The sequence below is a fragment of the Chenopodium album genome, chromosome 3 (genome assembly GCF_948465745.1).
Source record: "Chenopodium album chromosome 3, dcCheAlbu1.1, whole genome shotgun sequence".
NCBI classification, from domain to species: domain Eukaryota; kingdom Viridiplantae; phylum Streptophyta; class Magnoliopsida; order Caryophyllales; family Amaranthaceae; genus Chenopodium; species Chenopodium album.
This window is the reverse complement of record NC_137836.1, coordinates 12506879-12534054: the sequence shown is the minus strand read 5'-3', so window position 1 is coordinate 12534054 and position 27176 is coordinate 12506879. Positions and strand designations below refer to the sequence as shown.

At 38.8% G+C, this 27176-nt stretch overlaps 1 protein-coding gene across 1 annotated transcript; it reads left to right on the top strand.

The window, feature by feature from the left end:
- The first annotated feature begins 1077 nt into the window (after positions 1-1077).
- LOC145623839 (vacuolar protein-sorting-associated protein 37 homolog 1-like) lies at positions 1078-14926 on the top strand. The gene is made up of 7 exons (XM_081676717.1): positions 1078-1248; positions 6988-7212; positions 7825-7912; positions 11657-11696; positions 11794-11840; positions 11939-12059; positions 14387-14926. Exons 1-7 carry the CDS (start codon positions 1232-1234, stop codon positions 14539-14541), a joined length of 693 nt encoding a protein of 230 aa, XP_081532843.1. The 5' UTR covers positions 1078-1231; the 3' UTR covers positions 14542-14926.
- The last annotated feature ends 12250 nt before the right edge of the window (positions 14927-27176 follow it).

Sequence of the window (27176 nt, the reverse complement as noted above, 5' to 3'; positions counted from 1 at the left end):
TTGGTTTTGCAGATGCAGGGTACATGTCCGATCCTCATAATGCTAGATCGCAAACTGGTTATGTGTTCATGTGTGGAGGTACTTCTATTTCTTGGTGTTCAATGAAACAAAAAATTGCAGCTACTTCTTCTAACCATGCAGAAATTTTGGCAATCCATGAGGCTAGTCGTGAATGTGTATGGTTAAGGTCTGTAATTCAACATATACAAACAGATTGTGGCATAATGCAACATGCAACATCCAGCTTAAGGAAGGGTATATCAAAGGTGATTAAACGTAGCACATTTTACCAAAATTCTTCTACACTCATGATCTTAAAAAATATGGCGATATAAAAGTCCTTAAGATCCGCTCACATGAAAACTTGGCAGATTTGTTTACTAAGGCGCTCCCAATAGCCACATTCAAGAAGTTAGCTTATGGCATTGGATTGCGTTGTCTTAAAGATCTCAAGTGATGTAATCATGAGGGGGAGCTAATGCGCGCTTCACTTTTTTTTCCTTAACCATGGTTTTTTCCCACTGGGTTTTCCTGGTAACGTTTTTAACGAGGCAACATCTTATGCGCATTAGAGGGTATTATTTTGTACAAGTTATGAAAAATCTAAATGTGGATGACTATTGTCCCATATACCATCTAAGGGAGAGTGTTACGAAATATCTAAAGGTTGATGACTATTATCCCATGTACCATCTAGAATACTCTAGAGTTGGGTGTTTGATTTTATTCGTTAATGGAACTCTAGACATTATACATGTATATATATCCCGTACTAGATGGACAAATATACATAACGTAAAAATATTTCTCTCATCTCTATATTTCTCTTCCATATTTAACAAGTTTAAGTTTATAAAAATAATTCAATTTAATAAAAATAGATAAAAACAATTAATCAAACCAATAAAGTAAACCTTAGAGAATGAGGGATAGTTCAAGTAATTAAAGCTATCCTTCATAAAATCGATACTCAACAGCTTTCTAATTAAAAAAAAAAAAAAAAAAAAAAAACGGGTTTTACTACAGTTTAATCGGAGTTAAAACCTTTCCAAAATTACTCGGTTTGGAGAAAGAAGAGAAAGTAGACGATTTCTATCGTCTTCACTTTTCCTCTCTCTTTCATCACTCATCATTCTAACTTCTTGTATCATTCCAATTTTCTTTCCTTTTTGGTTTTTTTAGCTATTTATTTCTTCCAAACCTCGATTGCAATTCGTTGCTTCAATTCTCGATGTTCACCAAATTCTGGTAATTTCATATGATTTTGTCCTACTTTATGCAATTAATTCAATTTCTTTGCTTGGATTTTGAATGTTGTTTGATTGCTTTATTCTTGCTCAACGAATTTCATTAATTTAAGCTTATTTTGTTTTATTTTATTATTATCAGAATCTTAGAATTAGATGAATTTGAATGTTAATCAATTTTTTGGATTTTGTGACAGGTAGAAAACATAAATTTCTACTGAATATCCTGTGAGGTACAGTATATTGAATTATTGATGGTTTTAGTACGATCATACGTTTCTGAATTCGATTACCCAATTTGAAGGGTTTTCTAAGTATGAACAATCGTAATTTTGATTTTTCTGTATTTAGTTTTGATTGGAATATAAGGGTTTAGTAAATTAAATCTTATGATTGGACTGCGTGATTTGAAAGGGTCTATTTTATTGCCTATATGTGTATTTACCTATCAAATGAGTTCGGTCCTTAGGCAACAATTGGAATGATGGGAATGAATTCGAGGGTTATATTGAATTATAAGGTGGTGGTGATATAGTGATGATTGTTAGAAATTGGTGGAGGAAGGACTTTAGAGGGAGGGAATGCTTACTGAGGGATATAGGGTCTTACTACCCATTGGGGAGTAATTTATTACTGTTCTGCAATGTTTCACATTTCGTATTATCTTTCATAATAGTTTTCGCATTAGATATTTAATTGGTACCCCTTGTATTAAGCATGTCTTAGTGTTTGAGTTATGTGCTTTAGCTGTGGTAAGTTCATGGAAAATCATTTTCTTGCACTTTGGGGATTTGGGCTTTTGTCCGTGAAACACTGTGTGAGATTTGGGATTGGAATCTGCAGCGATCTTTATTGTCTTTATGTTTTGACTTTGGATGTGCTATTAAACTTGAGTTTATATCTGGAGATTTCAGGAAAGAAAGAACCATTGGAGATCTATGTTATGGGATTATTTTTTTTTGGGTGTTTAGAGAGCCACAAGGGCGGTGGTGAGAATCGATCCCAAGATCTCTTGAAATCGGGGGGGAAGCTCTAACCACTAGTGCTATCCCTCACTCTCTTGTGGGATTATAGAAATAAATAATTTTGCTATTGACTTGGTGCATATTGACTTGGTGCATTTTTGGTATGAGTCTAGGAAAGAAAACGGGGTGAAGAAAAATAAGAAGAGAAAAGGGTAATTGTATACCTAAGGAAAGGAACTCCTTGTATTGAATTGATTAATTGAAGATCAATGGGGGAAACAATTTTGTTAATTTGTTATCATAGGGATTAGGGGGGGGGGGGGGGGGGGGGGGGTTTATTAATTCCCTTTCACCCCTTAAATACTCTATACCAAACATGCTCTTATTTCTCGTATTATTTTAAGTGTTTTCCATGTATTTATTCGATTATGTAAGTCGTGACGTGCATGAATTTTTTTTTTTTGCTATTGCTATTAGTTTATTGAGGGTTCATGGCGCTTCTCTAAAGTAGATACTCCTAAATAGGAAGTCTTGTCTTGAGTACTTATAGGCTCTATTACATGGACTTGGCAAAATTCATCACATACCCTTGTCGACACAACACGACATCGACACGGGTATGAAATCCGGTATCGACTCAGCGGAATGCAATTGGACCGGTGTATAAAAAGGCGTTAGGCGATTAGAGTAGAGCGCCACGCCTTTTTTGCTCTAGGTGAGGTGCATTCAAAGATGCGCACCTAAGGCACATGAGGTGCACCATGAGGCGCACATAGGCAAATTTGTTTATTGTTTTACATTGTGCGCCTCACTTCAAAAGAGTCTTGAGCCTTTTTCTACATTGACTCGGACACTAATTGGTAGATGTACAAAACTACGAACTCTAGATCTAAATATTGGCTCATCCAAACATGAAAAACTGGGGCTTTTGGTCGCACATGTGAGGCGACTTGCATGATAGTATAATCCTTGCCGGTGGTCGAAAGTTGTTGGAGAGAACCAGAAAAAAGAAAAAGAATAATAAGAAATACACTTGTAAATACGAAATCTAGTGAGATTGAAAAGGTGTGGAGCAGTTCCTGAAGTATAACTGTTATGTATGTTATATGAGTAATTACATGTATATGAGTAATTACATGTATATATGGGCAAATTCATATCCTGAATTTAGAGTAGTATCATTGGATGATTAAATAATAAAATTGATACCATAAATGCATGTAGTTGTACTATATATGTATACAGTGTTACTATTTAAATATATAGTACTGCTGAATAACTAATGGTATTATATAGGTCCCCATTATGTGATGACAATCTGGCCAAAATATAGGTGGGCTCCACCCATCTAACTCTCAACCTTTCTCTTTATTCCACGTGCTTTAACAATCTTGTTTGATATGTTTTTATAAATACATGTCAAACCTCCTTTTATACTTCCTCAAAAGTGGGTGGTGAAACTAATGGGTGAGGAGAGGCCGAGAGAGATGACATTGTCACTGTACTCTCGGATTTTTCATTTGGTACTTAGTTTCCTTTTGGATTCCACATTGTACAATATAGTTGTAATTAATTCATTCTACCCTAACATTCCATCAAATTTGTTTTGTATTCTTTGATTTTGGTGCCATAAAAATTGCTCGATTAAGATTTTAAGGGGATCTTTAACGATTAGTTCAAAATTAGTTCAAAATTAGCAAAAAAAGGTTCAAAAATGTCTTGGTTTAAGTAAAAAAAAAAAGTCTCGATTCGCATATTTCAATTAAAAATGTATGGTTAAAGTTTTAAGGGTCAACATGACTAACGATGTTTTTGGATAAAGAAATGAGAAAGAAAAGAAGGGGAGGGAGGTGAAGGGGAAGGAAGAAACCTGAGTTTTGCTTCCAAATCTCTCAATTGTTGGAGAGATTTGTTTCTTACAATTTTATCCGTCCATTTCTCCCCCCCCCCCCCCTCCAATTCCTTTCCTTCCTCATTTGTTATCCAAATGAAATATAATCAATCCCTCCATTTCCCTTCCTTTATTTTCCCTCCTTTTTTCTCAATCCAAACAAAGTGTAAAGGATCAAACTTTGAAGTTGAATTTGGTAAAATGGGCCACAAATGCCCCAAACTAATGCTTTAAATAGGAAAATTTGTAAAAAAAAAATAAAAAAAAAGCCTTTTAAAAGCACTATATTGCGCAAAAAAAGAAACTTTAAAAGCTTTATTGTAAAAGAAAACCTGGTTGTGAAATTTTTTTGTTAAAGACAATATAATGCCTTTAATTCACTTAATTAACCTCTAATTTCTCTTAATACTTAACCATTAAATAATTAAATTGATATATATATATATATATATATATATATATATATATATATATATATATATATATATATATATATATATATATATATATATATATATATATATATATATAAACTACCACCCCCACCACCAACCCTTTCCTTCCCCCCCTCCCCTTGCAGCAACCCCCCTTCCCCAATTGAGCTGTCGCCACCCCCGGCAACCCCCTCCACCCCTCCCTAAACCCTCCCCCCTCCCCCCTCCCTTCCATCACCATAAAACAACCCCCCCTTCTTTCTCTCTCCCCTCTTTTTCGCCATTTTTAAACCTGCAAAACCCTAATTCCTTCATCAATTGTGCCAATCAATTCTCACTTATACACCAATTCAACCCACCCTTTCACAACCACATCTCACTCTGAGTGGGTTGTGAGAAGGAGAGGGGTCCGTCAGTAGTGGAGGTGGGTCACTGGGGTGGGGGCGACTGCAGGGAAAGGGGTGGTGGTTTTTATTTTTAATTTGTAATTAACTAAATGGTTAAGTGAGAGTTAGATCAATCAATCAATCAATCAAAGCCTTAATCCCAAAAGTGGGGTCGGCTAACATGAACCAAATTTGATTATTCCGTGTAGTCATCAACATAAATCTTTCTCCTCCATCCCTTACGATCCAAAACTTCATCCTCACGTAAATCCATGCACTTCATATCCTTCCTCACTCCTTCCAACCAAGTCATCTTTGGTCTCCCTCTTCCTCGTTTAATCCCTCCATGGTCCCACTCTTCCACTCTTCGCACCGGTGCACCCTCGGGTCTCCGTCTTACATGTCCAAACCAACGCAGACGATTTTCCCTTAATTTATCTACAATGCCCGCCACACCTACTTTCTTGCGAATAACCTCATTTCTGATTCTATCTCTTAAAGTGTTTCCACACATCCACCTTAACATGCGCATTTCCGTAACCTCCATCTTTTTAATATGCTCTTTCTTAGAAGCCCAACATTCTGTACCATAGAGCAACACTGGTCTTATGGCAGTCCTGTAGAATTTTCCCTTCAACTTTAAGGGAATGCTGCGGTCGCATAGCACTCCCGTGGCCGCTCTCCATTTAAGCCACCCTGACTTAATCCTGTGGGTCACGTCTTGATCAATGTCACCATTCTTCTGGATGATCGACCCTAGGTACTTAAAACATTCACTCATGGTCAAATCCTTTCCATCCAAACTCAAATAAATTAGAGATTATTTAAGTGAGAGTTAGAGGGTAATTAAAATAAATTAGAGATTATTTAAGTGAATTAGAGGCAAATCCAAAAAAATTCGCAATTAGGTTTTCTTTTACGATAAAGCTTTGAAAAGTTTTTTATTTTTATTTATTTATTTTTCTTATTTTTTTCAAAATCGTGCTTTTAAAAGGTTTTTAATTGTCAAATTTTCCTTTTATTTAACCGGTAGAATAGAGAATAAGTCAAAATTACAATGATAACATGTGGAATAAAAATAAAAATTGGACTCCAAATGGAAAAGTCCAAAGTACAATGAAACCAAATAGAAAATCCCTTTATTATTATGGAAATTGGACAAGTGGACAATTTGTTTTCTTGTATTTATTTATTTATTTATTTTGAAGAACTTCTTGTATTTATTTAACAGTGGCTTTTTTTTTAATTTTTTTTTTCTTCAGTGTAATTATTGATAGTAAAAAAGAAGATTAGTTATTGTTTTTGTTATTTGACTTCCTTAACATAATGAAATCTAAATTATATTTTGATACACTAATTGTCGTGTGTCTATGTCCTTGTACCCGAGTCCGAATCCCGAATAGTCCCCATGTCCAAATTTTTTGGAATTGTCGTACTGGACACTTGTCCATGTAACATAGCTTATACATTAATTGTCGTTTGCCCGTGTCCCCATACGTGAATCCGAATCCCGGATGGAGTCCCCGCGTCCCAATTTTTTGGAATTGCCATATTGGACTCTAGGATTTCTACCCTTACCCGACACTCCTATGCGAGTCCATGTAACATAGCTTATAGGTCTGGTTCTATAAGATTTTATTATAGGAAAGGTTATGTCAGGGTTTGTAGATTTCGTATGTATTTATTTATTTTTATATATTTATTTTATTTATGAATTGATCAATCCTGTTGAGGTTTTTCTGTTGTAGAGATGAAAATCATATCTTCTTGCTAATATCAGTGAAATTATAAGCTCACTTTAAAGGAGGATTCCTCCTTTACTTAGTTTTAGGATGAATTTTACTTAATCATGGGGTGACTTTTGATTGCCATTGCGGTGGCTTTCTAACAAACATGGAACAACCAATTGATAAGTTGACCTATACATCATCATGTTGTGACTTTTAGTATGTCCTACACAATATAATATTTGATAGTCTAAGTTGGATTCTTATTAGTTGCTCATCCCTATTCAATCTACCATGTGGAGTACTTCATAATGGCCTTCATGTTTGTTGCTTATAGGGGATCTCAGGACCAAGAATCACAATCTTGTCCACAAGATGCTCCTTCACAATCATGGTACCCTCCCTTTGTAGCCAATTCCTCAAGTTATTCTCGGCCATCAACTGCTGGTAGCAATGCTCCTAACAGCTATAATGTACAGAGACCTTTTGAACGACCACAGTCTCCTTCGCATGTCTCACCTGCTGAAGCTGCTAGAATAATTTCATCATTGAAGGACAAGAGGTAATCATCTTTGTCTGTCGATTTGTTTATTTATACTCGTTGGCTGTAGCATGTAAGTGTGGCATATAATGGAAAAGGACTGAATTGGTATTGGTGGAGTGATGTTTTGAATTTCCATCTACCCAAGTGGTTCAGCCACTGGGTGGGTTAAGGCTTGGTGATGGAGAATATTTGTAATCCTAATATCCAATTTGTTTCTAATATCTAGTTAATTAGCTTGTGGTGGAATGTGTATACTGTATAGCTGAACACAAAGTAAATACTGATATAGCTCTGTCCCTAGTTTTCTAACTGCAATTGAATAAATGTTGTAATTTAATAATATGAAAAGACCCCTATATATGTGTATGTCTACCACAGCCACAGAGTCACAGGCATAATATTAAAAAATATTCCAAATAAAGCAGGAGAGTGACTTATGGATTTGAGGATGTCCATGTGAATCCCATGCCAAAATGTGCATGAGGAAGGAGGAAGCTGTGATAATCATAGAGAACTAATATTTATAGTGATAGATTACCCCAGGGATCTTGGTAGGCCTTTAATGTTTGTCTTCTTGCTCATTAGCTGACTTCCTTTTTTGCTTGGAACCTTTTCTGTCCTATATTACAGTGCTGATGAGCTTCGGAAACTTCTGACTGACAAAGAGGCCTACAACCAATTTTTACTTGATCTTGATCAAGTCAAGGCTCAAAATAATGTGAGTTATCCAGGATGCTTTTATAGTTTTATTTACCTTCATGGGTCGTTCTTTTTATTAGTGACCAACTCTGAAAACTTTGTATCATCAAATTTTTACTTCAAGCTTTCTCAATGTTTAGTTTCAAGGTGTATCTCTTTACTTGCTTCATTTTTTAGTTACTGTTGTATGTTGTCTTGCAGACCCTAATAATTGAATCAATTGTTTAAGTCCTATGTCAGATGTAGTATATTCAGTCCATTCTAAGAGGGTGTTAGAAGTCTAAACATCAAAAGAGCATCTGAATAGGGATACAATTCATTCAACTTGAGGAAAAGATCCACAGACAAGGAATTGACCATCTATTGGTGCAATTCACTCTCTTTTAATAAGGAAAAGAAAATACTAAATATTGCTGTTGTTGATGTTAGGATTAGCTAAATACAAACAATGAACAAATATAAGGTGGAAAAATAAAAGACAACATAGTATGAGATTTAGTGCGATACCCAAGGACAAAATACTTGACTCATTAATCAATTACTCCCTCTATTCCTAAAAGTTCTTCCCATTTCGATTGAATGTTTAACAATGTAATGTTATGACCATAAATATCTTAAGTTCCATATTAATTAAAAATATAATAATTGAATTATCTACTCATTGATATGAATCAAATAAAATCCAAAATGGCTATATTATGTTTTATACATTAAGTTTAATATAGAATATTATCTCATCTAAAGATGGGCACGGGCCGTGCCGGCACGCGGGCGGCACGGGCCCGGCACGACTCCGGCACGGCCCGGCACGGGCACGGTGGCCGGCACGGCACGGCACGGCGGCACGCCGGCGTGCCGTGGGCCGTGCCGTGAACAACTTTTTTGGGACCGGCACGGGCACGGCCCGTGGCACGGCGGACGGCACGGTGGCCGGCACGTGGGCCGGCACGCCGGCACGACCCGCCGGCACGGCACGTGGCACGGCCCGGCACGGCCAGGCACGGCTAGGCACGGCCCGGCACGGCCAGGCACGTAGTATTTTTTTTTTATTATATGCATTTTTGTTTTTAATTCGTTTTTTTTAACATTTATTTTTTTTTTTTAAGAAAAAAAAAAAAAAAAAAAAAAAAAAAATTAAAAACGGCACGGTTTGGCCCGCGGCCCGGCACGGCACGGCCCGCTAGGCACGTGGGCCGTGCCGTGCCGTGGGCTGGGGTGTGCCAATCCCAGGCACGGCACGGCACGGCACGCCGCGGAGCCGGCACGGCACGGCACGGCACGGGCACCACCCCGGCACGGCCAGGCACGGCCCGCGGCGGCACGGGCACGGCCCGTGCCCATCTTTAATCTCATCTTATGAATAGCGCTAAGAATGTAGGGAGTAACAACTATTAGCAACCATTACATCCTTTGAATTACAATTCACTCATGAACGCTGACCTAAAAACCTAAGAGAGTGTTTGATTCAAATAAATTTGGTATAAGGTATGAGTTTAGAATATATATATATATATATATATATATATATATATATATATATATATATATATATATATATATATATAATCCATTATTAGTGTTGGTTTATGAACATTTTAATTTCTAAACCCATAGGAAATCCGGATTTGGAAACTCAAGGGGGAAGGTGGGCCACATTACTTATAACACACCTAAAATTGAAAGCTTTTGTTTTGCTCCCTTTATCCTAGTTTACTTGCATCACTTTGGCTTTACGTGCTTGTCAATGCAAAAATTTGACTATTTATATATTTGATTTGATTTAAAATTATTGAAAAGTTAATAATCCAACTGAAATAATTCAGTTTTGGAATTTTCAATCCAAATCCAAACCAAAGTTGGATTTGGTTTGGATCAAACCAAACCAAAATTCTAAAATCTTATTTGGATCCAAACCGTTGACCGATATTTTTTTGGCCTAAATTTTGAACTGTCCATAAAAATAATTAAAATAAAATTGTACATAGTAATAAATTGAAGTATGAGTTATCAAAACAAGATCCAGAAATTTTATTATGTTGATAATCTTTACAATAATTCACCCCTAGGTACATGGTCAAATTGGGTGTGTGAATAGTGTAAAAAGTCAATATGATGCGTTCCCTCCACCTCCCCAAAATTTGATAATTGTTTTTCTTTTATTAATATATTGGTAAGAATTAATAGTAAAAGTTTTGGCTCCACGATCAATCAGTTTCTCTGAGAATGAAATAAAGGGACGGGTCATGAGGGAGTTGTAACTTGTAAGTCATCATGCCTAAGGACCTTTATTGTTGGAAACTGATTGTATCAAACATTGACATTGATCTGGTTAAAGTGGTATGGAACCTCATGCCTGAATCAAAGCTCAGTCTTAAAATTAGCTTAGCAAAAATTTATGTGAACCGATAATACCTATACACATATGGGGTTAGTTCCAATCCAATCTGGAGTAGTGCTAGATCTAAAGATTCTGAACTCTTGCAAACCCAAACAATTTAGAGTATCAACACTCGTGGTATAATTTTATACCACGGTGTAAATATTTATCCAAAATATGATAATTTTTACTACAATGGTGGTGTAAAAGTATACCATAGAATGGTATATACCATAGCATGGTAAACATTTGCTTTGGTCTCGGCGTAACATAAACCAACCTGGTCCTGGTTATCATGTATCTTTTATATATTTTTTTTTTCAATTGCATTTTAAGAAAAAAATTATAAAGTAAATAATTATCCATGTGATGTTTTATTAGCCAATAAGATTAAAGTATTGTTTTACAACAACCAATATAATTAAAATACACAAGATTGCCAAGCTGGCACTTTTAAAAGGAAGGGAAATGAATAGATGTTGGGAAAAACAAACGGGTCATTCTTTTTGGGACTAAAATTAGGCCAAATGGGTCATTTTTCATGGACGGAGGGAGTACCTAAATTGCTTATTTTATTTGATTAACTTTACAAACATTAATTAGTTATTTTCAATAATAAAATAAAATATAATTATAATTAAATTAATTGTATAATTAATACATATAGGAGAGAGAAAGTGTGGTGGTAAACTTTTTTAATACCATGGGTGGGGTGGTTTTTGGAGAAAGTATATTGTATTGTGGTATAAATGATGTGGAGGAGTGAGAAAGTGGCAGAGAGAGAGAGGGATGGTATAAATTTTTATACTATGAGTGATGATGGTCTTATGAAAAAAATAGATTTTAACTTGATGCGAAATAATTTGATCGAAATCTGATTCAAAAATCCAGTTTGCTTCTCTGGTGAATCCTGTATGTCTAATAACAATTATTTGTGATGATCTAAAGTTCTCCATATTCCACTTACACATATCTTGTACAATGCTTTTTTGAATGTGAAGCATATAAAAGATATCTGTGAACGTCTCCCAAAGTTAAAATGTAGAGCTTATTTTCTGTGGCTTACTTTTTTTTGTCCGGGAAATGTTGAGTAGTGTGTAGGATTTGTAGTGGGGTTAAACTTGATGATTATAGAGTTAATCATCAATTTCTGGGATTTTGGATGTTTGCTTTAGATAATGTACTGTATTTGGTATTTGATATAGATATGTCGTGTTTCTTGGAATTTTCTCTATTTTGAGTTTGCATCTTGGATTAGTCCCTATCATAGTCATGTCGCATGGACCGATCCCTTATTGTGCCTTGTCTCATAGATCAACCCTCTGTTGCTATAAAGCTTTTGATGTTGCTTTCATGTTTCTGACCAATCTATTTTGCTATGATCAGGTTAGGGATGAATTAAAGAAGGAAATGCTCCATCTTGCCAGTAAGTCAAATATTTTTGATACAGGTTTTGTTAAAAATGAGTCAGTGACTTGTGAGTTGTGAATGATGTGATGTTTACAAATTTTTTGTTCTGTTAGGTTCAAATTTGGACAAAGAGCCACAAATTGTGGAGCTGAGAAATCAAGTGAGTTTCACTCATATAATAACTATAAAAGACTAGTTTGTGTTTTTTTGTTTTTGGAAAAGTTGATATCTTTTCTGATCTTTATTGTATTGCTGCAGTGTAGAATCATTCGGACAACTGAGCTAGCTTCAGCCCTGGAGAAACTAAATGACTTGGAGAAGAAAAAGGAAGATCTCTTGAAGTGCTACTCTTCAGCATCTCTTCTGCACAGACTGCAAGGTAAGTATCAGCACACCATACCTGGCTAAAATCCGAGTCTAATTAGAAAGATGTGGATAGTGAAGACCTAGGTTGCACTGATACGGATACGGGGACAAAAACGGATACGGGTACGGGATACGGCAAAATCAAAATTTCAAAAAACGGGTACGGCTCGGATACGACAAAAAAAAAATATATATAAAATCCATACAAAAGTTTTTTTTAAAAAAAGAAATTAATCCATACAACACAACTTTAAAATTAGATTTTTCTTTTTTATTAAACTTTTAAATTTATTAGACTTTAATTGAAAAGTACTCCATAAAAATAAGCTATCTAACCAAAAAATAAATACTTGTAAAAAGGTAACTGTACATTACCATCAACACATAACTAAAAACCAGGCACTAAATATAAAATAAAAAGAAAAAGAAAAGATAAACAACTGTACATAGTCAACAATCTCAACATAGAGTAAAACTAGGAGTAATAATAAAAAGAACGGCTATTTCACCAAATGCCACTAAACAATTAAAAAATTCACCAAATGCCATCGGATTTTTCAGAATTCACAAAATGCCACCCAGTTTTTTAAAAATTCACCGGGTGACATTAATGACCAACGGCCGTTAACTCCGTTAATAATTATGGGTTAATCATGACACATTTCATGATATAATTGGACCATTATCTTAATTCATAAAAATTATTAAAACAAAAAATTAAAAAAAAAAACCCTAAAATTATCCCAGCCACCCCCACCACCGCCAAACCTTAGCCCCTCCCCTTATCTCGTCGGAAAACTGTCGGCCACCACCTTAACCACCAAAAATTGGTCGGCCGATGCTTTAGCGCCCCACCTGACCCACCGCCGACCCCCAAAACCACCCACGCTGCCCGCCCCGACCCCAAAAACCACCCACACATCCGCCCTGGCCCAAAAACCACCAGTAAAAAGCCCCTCCTCCCTTTCCCCACCCTCAAAATCGGTCGTTTCGACGGTGGGAAAAGGGAGGAGGGGCTTTTTACTGGTGGTTTTTGGGGTCGGGGCGGCTGTGTGGGTGGTTTTAGGGGTGGGTGATGCTCGTGTTTGCGGTTTCATGGGGTTGGGGTAGTTTGTGAGGGAGGTTTTGGGGGTCGGCAGTGGGTCAGATGGGGAGCTAAAGGGTCGGCCGGCCGACTGTTGGTGGTTAAGGTGGTGACCGGCCGTTTTCCAACGAGATGAGAGGAGGGGCTAGGGTTTGGTGGTGGTGGGGGTGGCTGAGAAAATTTTGGGGTTTTTTTTAAAAAAATTTTGTTTTTTGTTTTTTTTTTTTTAATTTTTTTTAATTTTTTTTAACTTTTTTTAAAATTTTTTTTTATGAATTAAGATAAATGGTCCGATCATATTATGACAAGTGTCATGATTAAACCCTAATGACTAACGGAGTTAACGGCCATTGGTCATTAATGAAACCCGGTGAATTTTTGAAAAACTAGGTAGCATTTAGTGAATTCTGAAAAATCCGATGGCATTTGGTGAATTTTTAAATTTCTCAGTGACATTTGATGAAATAGCCGTAAAACGAAAAGATAAAAAGGGCGGGGTCCACCACTCAACCATTTTGTTTTATTGTAAAAATCAAGTTAGCCGTCAATGACCTTCCTTCTACTCACTTCTTTCTTCATTTTTCTCCATAAATGGACTTTGAAGCTTTAATTAAATCTAAAAAACTTTATAAAATAGAAAATTATTTCGCTTATAAAAACACAAACTAGATTGCGAACCACCACAAACCGAATGCGCCGTCGTCCCGATGCTCCAGTTGCTGCCTTGAATCAGATCCGACCATTGGAGGAACAAAATCAGAGTTCGAAAGTTTTAGGGCTTTTGAGAATTGGGGGAAATCCATAGTTAGGTAGGTATTATATTGATTTGGGTTTTTTTTTTTTTTGTTTTTTTTTTTGTTTTAAAATATGGGTGGGTTTCATAGGAAACGTCGGAATTTGGGTTTTTTCGTACCCGATATGTTTTCGATCAAGATGCTAAACGTCCCCAAATTGCCTTGGCGTACCACTTTTGAAGGGGACGGTTTGGGGACGTATCCTAAGTGTACCCGTACCGTACCCGTCCCTGATACGTTTCGGGTACGGAAAACGGCACTCCATTGGCGTACCCGTGCATCATTGGTGAAGACTCAGTCTGCCATTGTTTCTTAGATAAGGTTATATGATTTTGCATCAAGTATCAGGTTTCAGGGAAATTGTAGTGTGCTGGGTTTATTGTATAGAAAGTTAATCAGAAAAATTATTATCCGCTTTTTAATAAATGTATTATTATCTTATTATATGCTATTAAATTGCAGAGGAAACAAACAAGACAGATGAAGATTCTGATAACCTTCACAGCCAATTCCTAGAAAGGGAGATTGAGCTTGCAGCATTTGTTCAGAAACACAAAAAACTGCGATCTTTGTACCATCGGCGAGCAATGACACATCTTGCCGCCAAGACATCATGAGTCCATGAGATTACATTGGAGGTGGAATTTGGGTATAATTTGCATGTGCAGATTTTATTTGTAATTGTATCCTAACAATTTATACATACGTAGTATTTGACATATATCACCGATTAGTCTAATGGTAAGGGTTTGACATCATGAAGTCTTAGGTTTAAATACCCCATAGGCATAAAGGGGTGGAAATCCTTATCATTCCCAATCACTTTCATTGAGTTTGAATTATTTAAACATACATTCATGTTATTTACCTTCTACATACATTCGGATTGGGTTTGGAATTTGGATAGTGTGTATCAGATTAATTGTAATAATTTTAGTCATGTATGCAAATGCATAACTTCAACGATTATTTATAATTATATACTTTTGTAATATTCTTTAACGTAGTAGCTTAGCCATTTATATGGAAAAGGTCAAAATAAACTAATATTGTTGTGATTTTGACAATTAATTTTCCCAATCTTTCATTAGATGCTTCACCGAAAATTATATATACAACCTAATTCCTTGAATCTAAACCACCTGTCTTTTTAAGTATATTCTTAGTCATGGACTAATAACTAATCAATAACATAATACTCCCTCCGTTTCATAATGTTAGTCCCAATAGAATCAATCACTTAAAAAAAAAAATGAATATTTGGAATCTAACATTAAAGTACAAAATAATGCATAATTAGTTTACCTTATTTAAATTTTTTGATTTTTTTTTTTTTTTTTTTTTTTTTTTTTTTTTTGAAAACCATAAATCATAATTGCATAATTCAAGGTAGAGATTTCCTTATTTAGGGGTCGCCTGGATTGGGTGGAATGGGGGAGGAAAAAATACAAGAGTAATTATTCTGGAAATAAAAATGGGTTTGGCATTAGAGAAACAAATAAAGTGGGTAAATAATTTTCTTGAAAATGGGGGTAAGTGTTACCTAGGCCCCCCTAGAGTAACTTTTTCCTCCCCAAAAAATTTTCCAACCTACTACTCTCATGTGCCTCTTCTGCCTTCCTTCCCATCTCCCTCCTATGGTCTTCTCTCCTATTCATCTTTTTCATCTCCATTTTTGCTTTTATCTTCTTCTATTCTCATCTATATATTCTCTCTCCTCTACTCATAGTTGTTGCTTATTCTTGATTTCTTCCATAATTACTACAACAGTTTTGTTGTCAAACTATGAAAAATGAAATATTACCCCCTGTTTTATTCCCTCAATAAATTTAGCACCATTAAATATTATCCTCTTAATTATTACATGGAATCCAGGCATACTAAACCGACCTGGAGATGACTAGGTCCGAATGTAACCCATAAATTATTGACCTGAATTGAACCCGACTTGAACCGAAATTGACCCAAACCTGTTTTAACCCGTCAAAACTCGAACTTAACCCGACTCGAATTCAACCCGACCCGTTTATAACCCGACCCGAATTTAACCTGACCTGTTATAAACCTAACCCGAAATCAACCCGACTTGTTATTGACCCGACTCAAATTCAACCTGACTCGTTATTGACCCGACCCGAATTTTACCCGACCTAAAAATTCAACCCGATCTGTTACTAACTCGATTCGAAAATCAACACGACTTGTTATTCACTAGACCTAAATTCAACCCAAATTGTTCCTAACCTGATTTCAAATCACCTTAAATTCAATTTAGACCACCTTATTATTGTTGATCAAAGCATTTTATCTAAGGAGACCAAGTCGGTCCAGGCCATCAAAAGAAAGGAGCATCATCCCCCAAATTTAAGAGTTAAATATAGTATATATTTGTTGTATGGTCAAAGAAAATAATTATCTTTCTAAATTATAAACTATAGTTCCCTAGTATGTTGCCATATATATTATAGTCAAAGGTAATAATTAGCTTATTTATAGTTATTTGAATCCGAATATGACCCGACTTAGAAATGACCCAACCTGATTGTAACTCACAAATTATTGACTTGAACATAACCCAACTTGAACCCGAGAATGACCTAACTTGATTATATATAACCTGCAAATTATTGACTTGAACCGAACCGAACCTGACTTGAACCCGAGAATGACCCGACCTGTTTATAACCCGCAAATTATTAACTTGAATCAAACTCGTGACCTGATTCTAACCCGAAATTATTGACTTGAACCAAACCCGACTCGAACCCGAGAATTTCCCTAACCTGTTTTAACCCGTGAAAACTCGAATTAAACTCGACCTACTGTTCACCCGAATTAAACCCGACCTACTATTCACCCGACCCAAATGTAACCCGACCTGTTATTAACCCGACCTAAACCCGACCCAAACCCGATAAGATGTATGACTCGACGTGACCCGACTCAAGCATGACCTAACCCGAACCCAACCCGCATAGGTTACGACATTAACCCGAATTGACTCGACCCGAGTTGACCCGACCCACTCTTACCCGACCTGTTTACCCGAATTGACAGCTCTACTAGGAATGACACGTGTCACCTGTTTATAATTATATTTAATAAATTAATAACATAATACTTAAACAGACACTAGAATGACACGTGTCACTTCTTGGTAATTTTTTTCCTCCAAAACTCCCTTTCAGTAAAAAAAAAAACTTTTATTTTTGGAAAATTTGTATAATACAACTGAAATAATATTCCAAATTTTATATATTATCTTTACATAAAATGTATTTCTTTTTATTTCATGTTCTTAATTCTTCCATATACATTTACCTAAAATATTATTTTAACTCTTTTTTAATTATAGTGTAAGTGAGCCACTGTTTCTTGTACATGATACTATCATTATAGCCAACTGAAATTTTTCCCTAAAAGTAATCATAAAATTGATTCATATAATTGATATTAAAGAAATTGCTTTAAAACATCGCTTTATTTTTTTTTTTCAAATACCTCTAATATTTTGTTTCTTAGACTAATGGAGTATTACATATGACACTGTATAATAAATGTTGTGTAAAACAACTAAATAATATGTCTTAATCTAGGAAAATGTGATATATCAATCAATTTTTTGTTATACGTAATTAAATAAATTTGTATCTTAGTAAATACAAAAAAATTTATAGTCTCCCCGTAAAAAAAAAAAAAAAAAAAAAAAAAAAAAAAAAAAAAAAAAAAAAAACCTTATAGTCTTTTGCTGAAATATGGGATTGAGATGATAAATTTATTACATTCGACATTATAAATAAGATACATAGTAAAAGACATATCGAACGCAGTGACAAATGACATCTTCGTGTGTATCAAACAAGTGTTGCATAATTGTTGATTATAATGATGTCTTTAATGATCCGAGTACTATTTATTCTATTGAAATTATTTTATTGGATATAAGGTGATATATTAATTGTAATTTATATATTTACATATATTTTGTTCTAATAGTTTTACTGTAGATTATATTATGTTGTTTGATTAGTATTTTCATTTTTTTAATAAGTATTTAGTCATATATTCACTAGATTGTATAGTTTTATTGGGAGTTATTCCGCCTGAGTTCCTCAAATCACAATTAATTATGTAAAAATGATTATTACTATCGTGCATTACTTTTCAAATTACATAACAATCCTCATTGCCTTTCAAGTTTGAGCATTCTTGTATATCACAAACTAATTAAATTCCCGTGCAATGCACATATTTTACTAAATTACTCCGTATATAGTTAAATACACCATTAATTTAACAATTATATACTAAGGAAAAGAATTACAGTACCCTAATAATATACTATTTATTTATGCTCATTTTTATAACAAAATTACTTAATGTAAAATATTGCATTTAAAAATATTTCGTTTGAGTGTGTAATAGTGTAGGGAGAAAATATAATCTCCAAAGTGGAAGGTGAATATTATAGGCTAATTATAATTTTTCTTGAAGCATATTAAAAGCCTCATTTTGCAAGAGAAAACCTTTTAAACGATTTTTTGATAAAAAAACCACAACGATCAAAATATTTGTCTAATGAAACCTAACCTCACTTTTCAGGCATTGACTACACAATTCTGGCGTTGACCTCCCCTTTGTCACCACTTGCACCCACAATTTTTTTATTTGTACTCCACCTTTTTATTTTCCCTCTTATTTTCCCTCCAACTCCACTCTATTTTCTCTGTCTTCTATGTTTGCCATTAAAGCTCTGCAAATCAATCACATCAGTTTGTCTTTCTTTCTCCCTCTCATCTGGTGCATGCAATTAATTAAGGTTAGGTAAGATTAAATTCACCATAATGTTACTTGAAATAGCAAAAAAAATTGGGGCCTTTTTTATTATAAACTCTGAACTTACGAACTTCTTCTTTTTCATGGCTAAAGGAGGACGAAAAGGGACGTTTGGACGCAAATCAAGGTTCCCTAATTACATTTTGAAGCACAAACCAATGTATGTTCTTCCATTAAGCACTGAAAATGCATAAATGTAGTAAAATTTTTAGGGTTTAGCAGAATAATTGAATGAAAAATTAACCTGATTCACCTAATTGTTTGAGAATTTTTGTTGAATTGTTTATACTAAACCCACAAACATTGAATGATTGTTCAATTTGTTGACTTGATTGCTTGAAACTCGTCCCTGATATGTTGTTTTTGTGCAACTTTTTATTGGTTTATTTGATGGTCAGGTTTAATGGTAGAGTGAATGTGTTTGAACCTTGGTTTAAATTCATGGATTCGATTAATATTAGGATGTATTATGGTGGGCATTTTGTGACTAAGAAAAAAAGACAACTTATGAAAAGAAGCCAAATGTAGATTCATCAAAGTGGGGGATTGCATTGCGTGTGAATGTTGAAGAGGTGTGCTATTTTGATTTTGTGTATTGGATTAAAAATGACTTGGGATTTGCTGAGGTGGGGGATATTTGGTTTAGGAAGAAGGGTTGTTCATTACACACTAGCAGGGCAAAATTGAGGGTGATAAGGATATAGCTGAGTTTCTTGAGGCGCCTGAAAAGGATGGATTTTATCACCTTTATGTTTTGCATGAAGAACAAGTGGTGGATATGAGAAGAAATCTTTATGGCCCAGATGTCTGTTTTTACACATATAGTGAGAGCAATGAGAGTGAGATGGAAAGCAATAAGGTTGGTGACTTATTAAATAAAGTCAAGGGGGGTCCACTAACATACATGGTGCATGTTAACCAAACTGAAAACCCTAGATCTGATTCTACTTCTCAAAGTGTTCCCCCAATTGAAACTCTAGATCATTGTACAAGAACAAAGCTGCCCATTAAATCATCCACAAAAAATCAACCCACCATTGACTTAGTAACACCTCCTACTTCAAACACCACAAACACAGTACCTTCAGCTGTCCAAAAACTCCCTAATAACCCACAGTATCAAACACAACCCAACATAGAAGGCAGCCTAGAAATTAGGCAAGAAACTAGCTTAGAAACCAATGAAGAACAAAATTGGTTGCAGATTATTCCATTTCTTAGGGATGATGAGGGAGATCCTGATGGGGAAGATGAGGGAGACAAGGAGGATAAGGCAGATTTAAGTGAGCATGACATAGAAGACAAGGAGGATGATGATTTGTTCAATGAATTTGTAGATCATGACATAGAAGAGAGGATTACTAAGAGTTTAGGGGGATTGTCCAAGGCTACACCAGAAGCAGATGTTGAGGATGAAAATGATCATGGCCTGCATATTGGGAATGAGGAAGACATTGTAGATTCTGATGATGAAGTAGTGAGTGTTGTTGGTTCTGATGATGAGGAAACTATTTGTTTCGGGTATTTTTTGGATTTCCGGGATACTGGTCACGCTCTTCTGGCAACGAGACGGTCCAACCTGCAAAACAACGAATATTCCGGTAAACGGAATATTCGCCTCCGACGATCAAGTTAGTGATCGGAACGGAAAAGGCTAGAGAGAGAAAGTAGAGAGAAGTTGGAGCTATTTAATGCTCTGTTATTTGTAAATGTCTTAATCCACCCCTCCCATCATAAATAATTGGGGTATTTATAGGGGTGGGATTTGTGCCCCTTTCTAGGGTTTGTACCCTAGATTTACGTGACGTGATTGGCTGCGCAATAAGTAGATGCCACGTGTTACTTTGGGTGCGCCGCTTTGCGGCTTTCATTGGTATCTCTCGGGATTTGGGCCCTGACGTTGTTAGGCCTCTTTAGCGTGCTGATTTAAAGGGAACATATGCCCTAAACACGTGGCATCTTCTCGTGGCGACACGTGTCACCCTCTAACTGGGCCACGTGTCGCTACGATATTGGCCTGCAACCTTGGGTGCTCTTGGGCTGAATGCGTGGCATCTTCTCGTGGTGACATGTGTCACCCTATAACTGGGCCACGTGTCACTACGGGATTGGTCCACGTATACGAGGTATTTTTTCCCTCAACATTTGCCCTTTAGAGGGGGTGGCTCGTACGCTTGCAGGCCGACTCCTCTGACCTCAAATAGCCTTGGGGCGTACAAGTGTATTAGGGTTTTGACAGATTTATGTCTGCTTGACAATTTAAAGTGAACGCCTATCTATACGAATGGCGCGGACAATGGTAGGCCGTCTCGCTTTTGGGATGTGCGGCCGTCTTGCCATTGCGGAGGGAACTTTAGCTCCGTTAACTTTTTTTTTTTTTTTTTTGGACGCGCCGTTTATTAGGTCATCTTCTTTTTCGCCTATTTTAACGGCGTTGCTCTTTGCCTCTCCAAATTCTAGGTTAAATTTTCAAATTATAACCGTTCAAATTCGTTAGGCGGGAGAGATGAATTTACTGTCTTACCCCCATAAATTTTGCCTATATATACAAGGGATTTGACCTCATTTTCGCACTTTGGAACTTTACATTTTCTAGAGAGAAGTCAGAGATTCTAGAGAGAGAAAGTGTATTTTCCTTTGAATCTTCGAGAGCTCCGCCGTGCTTTTGAGTTTTCCAGGCAAATTCGTTGAGTTTTCCGGTCAACCTTCAAGACTTCCAAGTTTTCAACACGTACAGAGGTAGGCCGCCTGTTTTCTTTTCCTTGCATTTTTTATTTCTTTATTCTTCATTTAAAATCTGGCTCAACACTCGGCTTCGTCCGTTTCTCCTCATGAGGCCGGCCGTTCGCCTGGGACTGAGGAGTCTAGAGTGGACGGAGACGAGTTGTCTCCTTCATTGAGTGGGTCCATTTCTAGTGCGTACCAACTCACTTCCACCCATTATTCTCTGTCCCTGCAGTCGAACATGGCACGGACGATGCAGAAGTACGGTCGTCATGAGGCCAGAAATCCAGACGGTAGTCTGGTGAACCCTAGGCCTCCTTATGACCCTAATAACACTAACTTAGAGACCCCTTCTTCTTCTCCTACGACCACTTCCACGGGCACTCACTGCTCGGCCGTGGAAGTAACCTCCTCTTTCGAGGAGCGCCAAAGAACTCAGGGCGCTTCTACTGCAGGGGGTACGTTCGGGCGTACTCCGGGGTAAAGGTTCCCCCAATATGCCAACTCAGTCATGGATAGGGCCGAGTTGCTACTCTGTGAAGGACCTCCTTCCTCTTCTCGGGCGGACGCTGATCCGTCCGTCCCTACTCCCTCAGAACACTATCTCCGATATGGCAGGTCGGACTGGCCAAGAACTGGGGTCTTAATTACTGAACCGTCCGACATGCCCCCTCGCAGAGCACCTCCTACTGGGAGTCAGGCAGCCGATGCCAAAGACAAAGGCAAACGGCCCCTAAAAGACATTATCTCCCCTAGGGGCGGCCACAGCTCTAGGAGCCGCAGCTCAGCGGAGGCAGCCGACCTGGACATAGTGCTGTCCTCTGAGTTTGGGAGCGCTCCTCAACGGGAGGAGGAAGAGGTCGAGAAAGTGGCCTAGGGCGAGGCGGCGGCCGAGGAAGACGTCGCCAACGCCGACAACTTTGAGGACCCGTACGCCTGTAAGGTGGGTAGCACGGCCTTGGGCTACCTAAATGACAATTTTGAGGAATACAAGGCGTTCCTCTTCCTTGGGGAGGGGTTTGAAATTCAGCCCCTAAGGAAGTCACATGCCGTGGCTGCCTGGGAGGAAGAGAGGCCGCGCCAAAGATCTTTCAGCGTTTACAGGGCGTCCCTAGATGTCGGACTGCGCTTTCCTCTTCACCCCTTCGTCCGCACCGTTCTGGACTCTTTTCCAGCTGATGCCGAACAACTGGTTAAATATTTTCGGGTACTTGGTGACGTGCATCTGCAAAGGCTTCAATCCAGACTTTGCAGTTTTCTGTGAGATGCACTCACTGACCAAGCTGGACGCTGAAACGGACGGCTGGCTTATTCTGAGTACCAACAGGGACTACATGATGGTGGTCGACCGCGTCTCCAAATGGCGTGACTGGAAGCACCGATTCTACCGCATCAAGACAAAAGATGTTGAATTCAATCTGCGGATGAATCGGTTCAATGCTGAACCAATTCAGCTTGGACGCGGGGACCTTAAGCCTGATAAGCCACCCGTCCACCCCAAACAAGAGCACCAGCTTGAATACTTCAAAGTCAAGAGGGTGAAGAGGAACGACAAAACTGAGCGCGTTCCAAGCAACTGGGTCCCCTTATCCAGTTGGCTGCGGGATCCCACGTTCATGTCCGCCTATGGCCTCTACTAGAACTTGCCCCAAGGTGGACGCATGGATGCATATTTTTACACATACATAGGTTATTTAGCGTTGAAGAGTTTTCTAACACTTTTTCCTTTTCTTTTTCAGCTGAGGCGTACAAGATGCTTGACCTAGAGCAGAAAGGGGAGGTAAACATGACGGAGATTGACTTGGCCCGCTACAAGGCTCGTCAGAAGCTGTACGAGCAATCTAAAGGAGTAAGTATACCCATCTCCATTTCTTCTTTTCGTCCGTGTATGCATTACGGAAGAGATCTTCTTCCTAACTTGACACGGTCAACTTTTACCTTAATCTTTTTTCACTAACTTTTGCCTCTGCAGCTGTCAACTCCGACCCCAAGGTCCAAAAGGAAGCAGTCGTCCCCTGCATCCAAGACGGACAAGGACGGTAGGGCGTCCAAGCAAAGGAAGACGGTCGCATCCAAGACTACTTCCACTACTGCGGCCAAGACCACGTCGCGGACTGCCTCTAAGCAGTCCAAAGGAGAACAACCCCGGCTGAGTGATAGCGGGGCCTCCAAGTCCATCGATCCGGCTGCCATGCCGGATCATGACAGGTCCTAGAAGTCGGACGATAGGGGTAAGTCGACCCCGGCAAAACCGACCAGGCCAGAAGTGACTCCGCCCGTACAAAGAGTCAACAAATCTAATTGGCTTGAAGCCTCTCAATCGGCCGGTGATCAGCCTGGCCAGACGGGGGAGGAGGGTGACGAGCCTGCGCCGCCCCCGTCATTCACTTTCAACCTTCCTACCCCTCCAAGCTTCTCTGACAGTCAGTCCGAGTAATTTTGAATTCTCTACTTCGTTTTTTTTTACTGAGCTTAAATTAAACTCTTTGCATCCGCGTGTAGATATTACAGAGGAGCTATAGATGAAGCTGCCTGGCCAGTCCCTTACTGGGGCGGACAGGAAGGCCATGTGGGAGGCCATGGCCCGGGCCGTCCCTGCTGAGCAGCGAGATAAGCTGCGGGGAATACATGAGGGCTTCCTCGGCCCCATGATCAATTGCAGCGCTGAGGTAACTTTTTCAACCCTCAAACTGAGGACCTTTCTTTGTTTTCTGATCCACTAACCCATTTTTCTTGTGCGCAGATTTTCTTGCGGCTGACCGCTTTCCTTGAATGGAAGGAAAAAGAAAACGAAAAGCTGAAGCGCGCCTGGGAAAAATTCCAGAAGGCCCAGGATGCTGTTACTGGGGAAACGGCCGTCCAACGCCGATATTTTGATACCCTGATCAACGCGCTGTCCGACAAAGCAGCGCGGCAGGCGGAGGATCTGGTGAAACTGGGTAAGGCCCTCGAACAAGAGGCCTTAGCCAGGGACACTATGAGGCAGGAGAGGGATCAGACCCTCTTGGATGGCCAGCGCTGGAAGGAAGGGTTTGAGGCTTCAGAGAAGCTCAGATTTGAGGTGTCCTTGGCCCAGAAACATTTGAAAGAGTCCCTGGACGAGGCGGACGCACTTAGGGCCGAGGTGGAGACTTTGAAGAAGTCTGTTGAGGACCTGACTCTTCAGCTGAAGATGCCTCGGGCCCCTAGCGCAGATGAGGTCGTCCGTATTGAGCAGAACGCTGAGGACAGGCTAAAGAGCCACTTCTTCGAGGCGTTCGAGATCATGGTGGACGAAGGGGAGGCTGCCTATTTTCAAGAGCGCTTCACTAAACGCCTCAACTTCGTCTGCCTCAAGGAAGAAGCTAAGAAGGCTGGACAACCTTCTCCAGAGCTGGACGCCACACCAACAACCTCAGAGGATGAGGAAAATGAAGTAGTGGCGGCCGACAATGTTGGTGAAGTGGAAAGCAAAGAGGTGCCAGCTGAGGACGCATCTCTTGCTGCTTCTCAGGATCCCACCCCAGTCCAGAATCCAGCTTCGACCCCAGCCGCCCCCTGATTTTCAGCTTTTTCTGCCTTCAAGTTCTATTTATGTATATGTTTTTTTTACTTTTCCTGCCGCCTTTTCGAGCGGTTTTATGTAAGATACTTTACCACCTTTTGAGCGGTCTTTTTATTAATTCAGCTTTCAGATTTTGCTTTATACTTTGCAAATTTTGCTTTTTCGTACGCGTCTCTTTTTTTTTACGTTTCTGTACATACTTACAATTGGGGGGGGGGGGGTATGCCCCTTTATTCGGCGTTCGCCTAGTCCATATTTTAAGCGGTTTGATTGACTTGGTAGAATTTATACCTTGGGGGGGTATGACTACTAGCAAGTCAATCAAATCATAGTAATAATTGCCCTTGGACTAGGTGGTACGCCGAATCAACACATTATTTGGCCGTTTGATTGGCTTTATGCGAGTTTGTCCGTTGAAACTATCGTTCGGACGCGCTCGGAAAATTTCAAGTATGATCTCAACCTAAAATTTTTAAGTTTGGCTGGGCTGGAATGCCTAGGTATGCCCTTGCCCCATTAGATGGGTTTCCTCGGGTACCCTACCTTTTCTGTCCGCCTCAGTGAGGGACGGACGTATACATGCGACTCAGGGTCAAGTCGCTCGTTTTTATTTTATTTAATTTACTTTATTCTGCGACCGGGTTGCTGTGTTGCAAGCAACCTACTCACAGATTTCACGCGACATTTCTATGTAGACTATGACCGTGCAAATAAGCATAAATTGAATGGAAAATAATATAACAATGTTTGACTTTTCATTAATTTGTCAAAATTACATTGTTGTGGCCGTACGGCTTACATTGCTCGGTCAATAGACCTAGCTGTATATACAACTTTTGGCTAATTACTTAAACATAATATTTCTTCAAATTGTCAGCGTTCCATGTACGCGGAATAGGTCGGTTGTTCATGGCTTCAAGACGGTAAGTCCCATCTCGGACCTCTTCCCTAACTCGATACGGCCCTTCCCAGTTTGGGGTCAGCTTCCCATCCTCATTTGCTCGTCCCACAGCCTCCATCTTCCTTAGGACCAGATCTCCCAATTTTATCGGCCGCTTTGACACTCGGCGATTGTATGCCCTTGTCATCCGTAGACGATAGATTTCGTGTCTAAGCGCCGCGTTGCCCCTAGCTTCAGGAAGGAAGTCTAGGGCGGTCTTCATGGCTTCCCAATTAGCCGCTTCATCATATAGCATCACCCTAAGGGTGGGCTCATACATTTCAATTGGGAGGACAGCCTTGGCACCATAGACCAAGAAGAATGGAGTTTCTCCTGTGGAACTCTTGGCCGTGGTTCATATGGACCATAGCACATTAACCAACTCATCAGCCTATAAGCCACCTGCCCTTTCAAGCTTGCGCTTAATTCCATTGGAGATTAACTTGTTGTATGCCTCTACCTGACCATTGGCTTGTGGTCGGCCGACTGAAGCAAAGCAATGAGCTATGCCTTGGTCCTCCAACCATTCTTTGAGTTGAGGCGTTTCGAACTGGGGTCCATTGTCGAACACCATAGACTGAGGAACACCAAAGCGTGTAATGATACTCTTCCATATGAAAGCTGAAACATCCGTCCACTTGATGCCCCGGACAGCCTTGACCTCTACCCACTTTGTGAAGTAGTCTACTGCTACGAACACATAACGCCTTTGACCGGACGCTGGTGTGTACGGTCCTAAAATGTCCATCCCCCATTTGGCAAAGGGGAGCAGACTACTGATGGCCGAAAGACTGTTGGCGGGTCGGTGGATCAAGGTTGCAAACCTCTGGCACTTGTCACACTTCTTTACCATTTCCATGGCGTCCGACTTTAAACTCGGCCAGTAGTAGCCCAGATGGGCAGACTTTTCAGCCAAGGCCCGTCCTCCAATATGAGAGCCGCACTGCCCCCGGTGAAGATCGTCCAAGACATCATGCCCTTTCTCAGGAGTGATACACTTCAGGTACGGCTTCACAAATGCCTTTTTAAACAACTGTCCTTGCTTCATTTCAAACCAGGCCGCTCTCTTTTTCATCAGCCAGCTCTCTCTAGGATCGGCCGGAAGTAATCCGTCCTTTAGGTAAGATATGATCCCGTCCATCCAAGTGGAGCTTCTATCAATGATATGTACTGGCTCAGCATCAATACTCCTCTTTTCTTTTACTTCC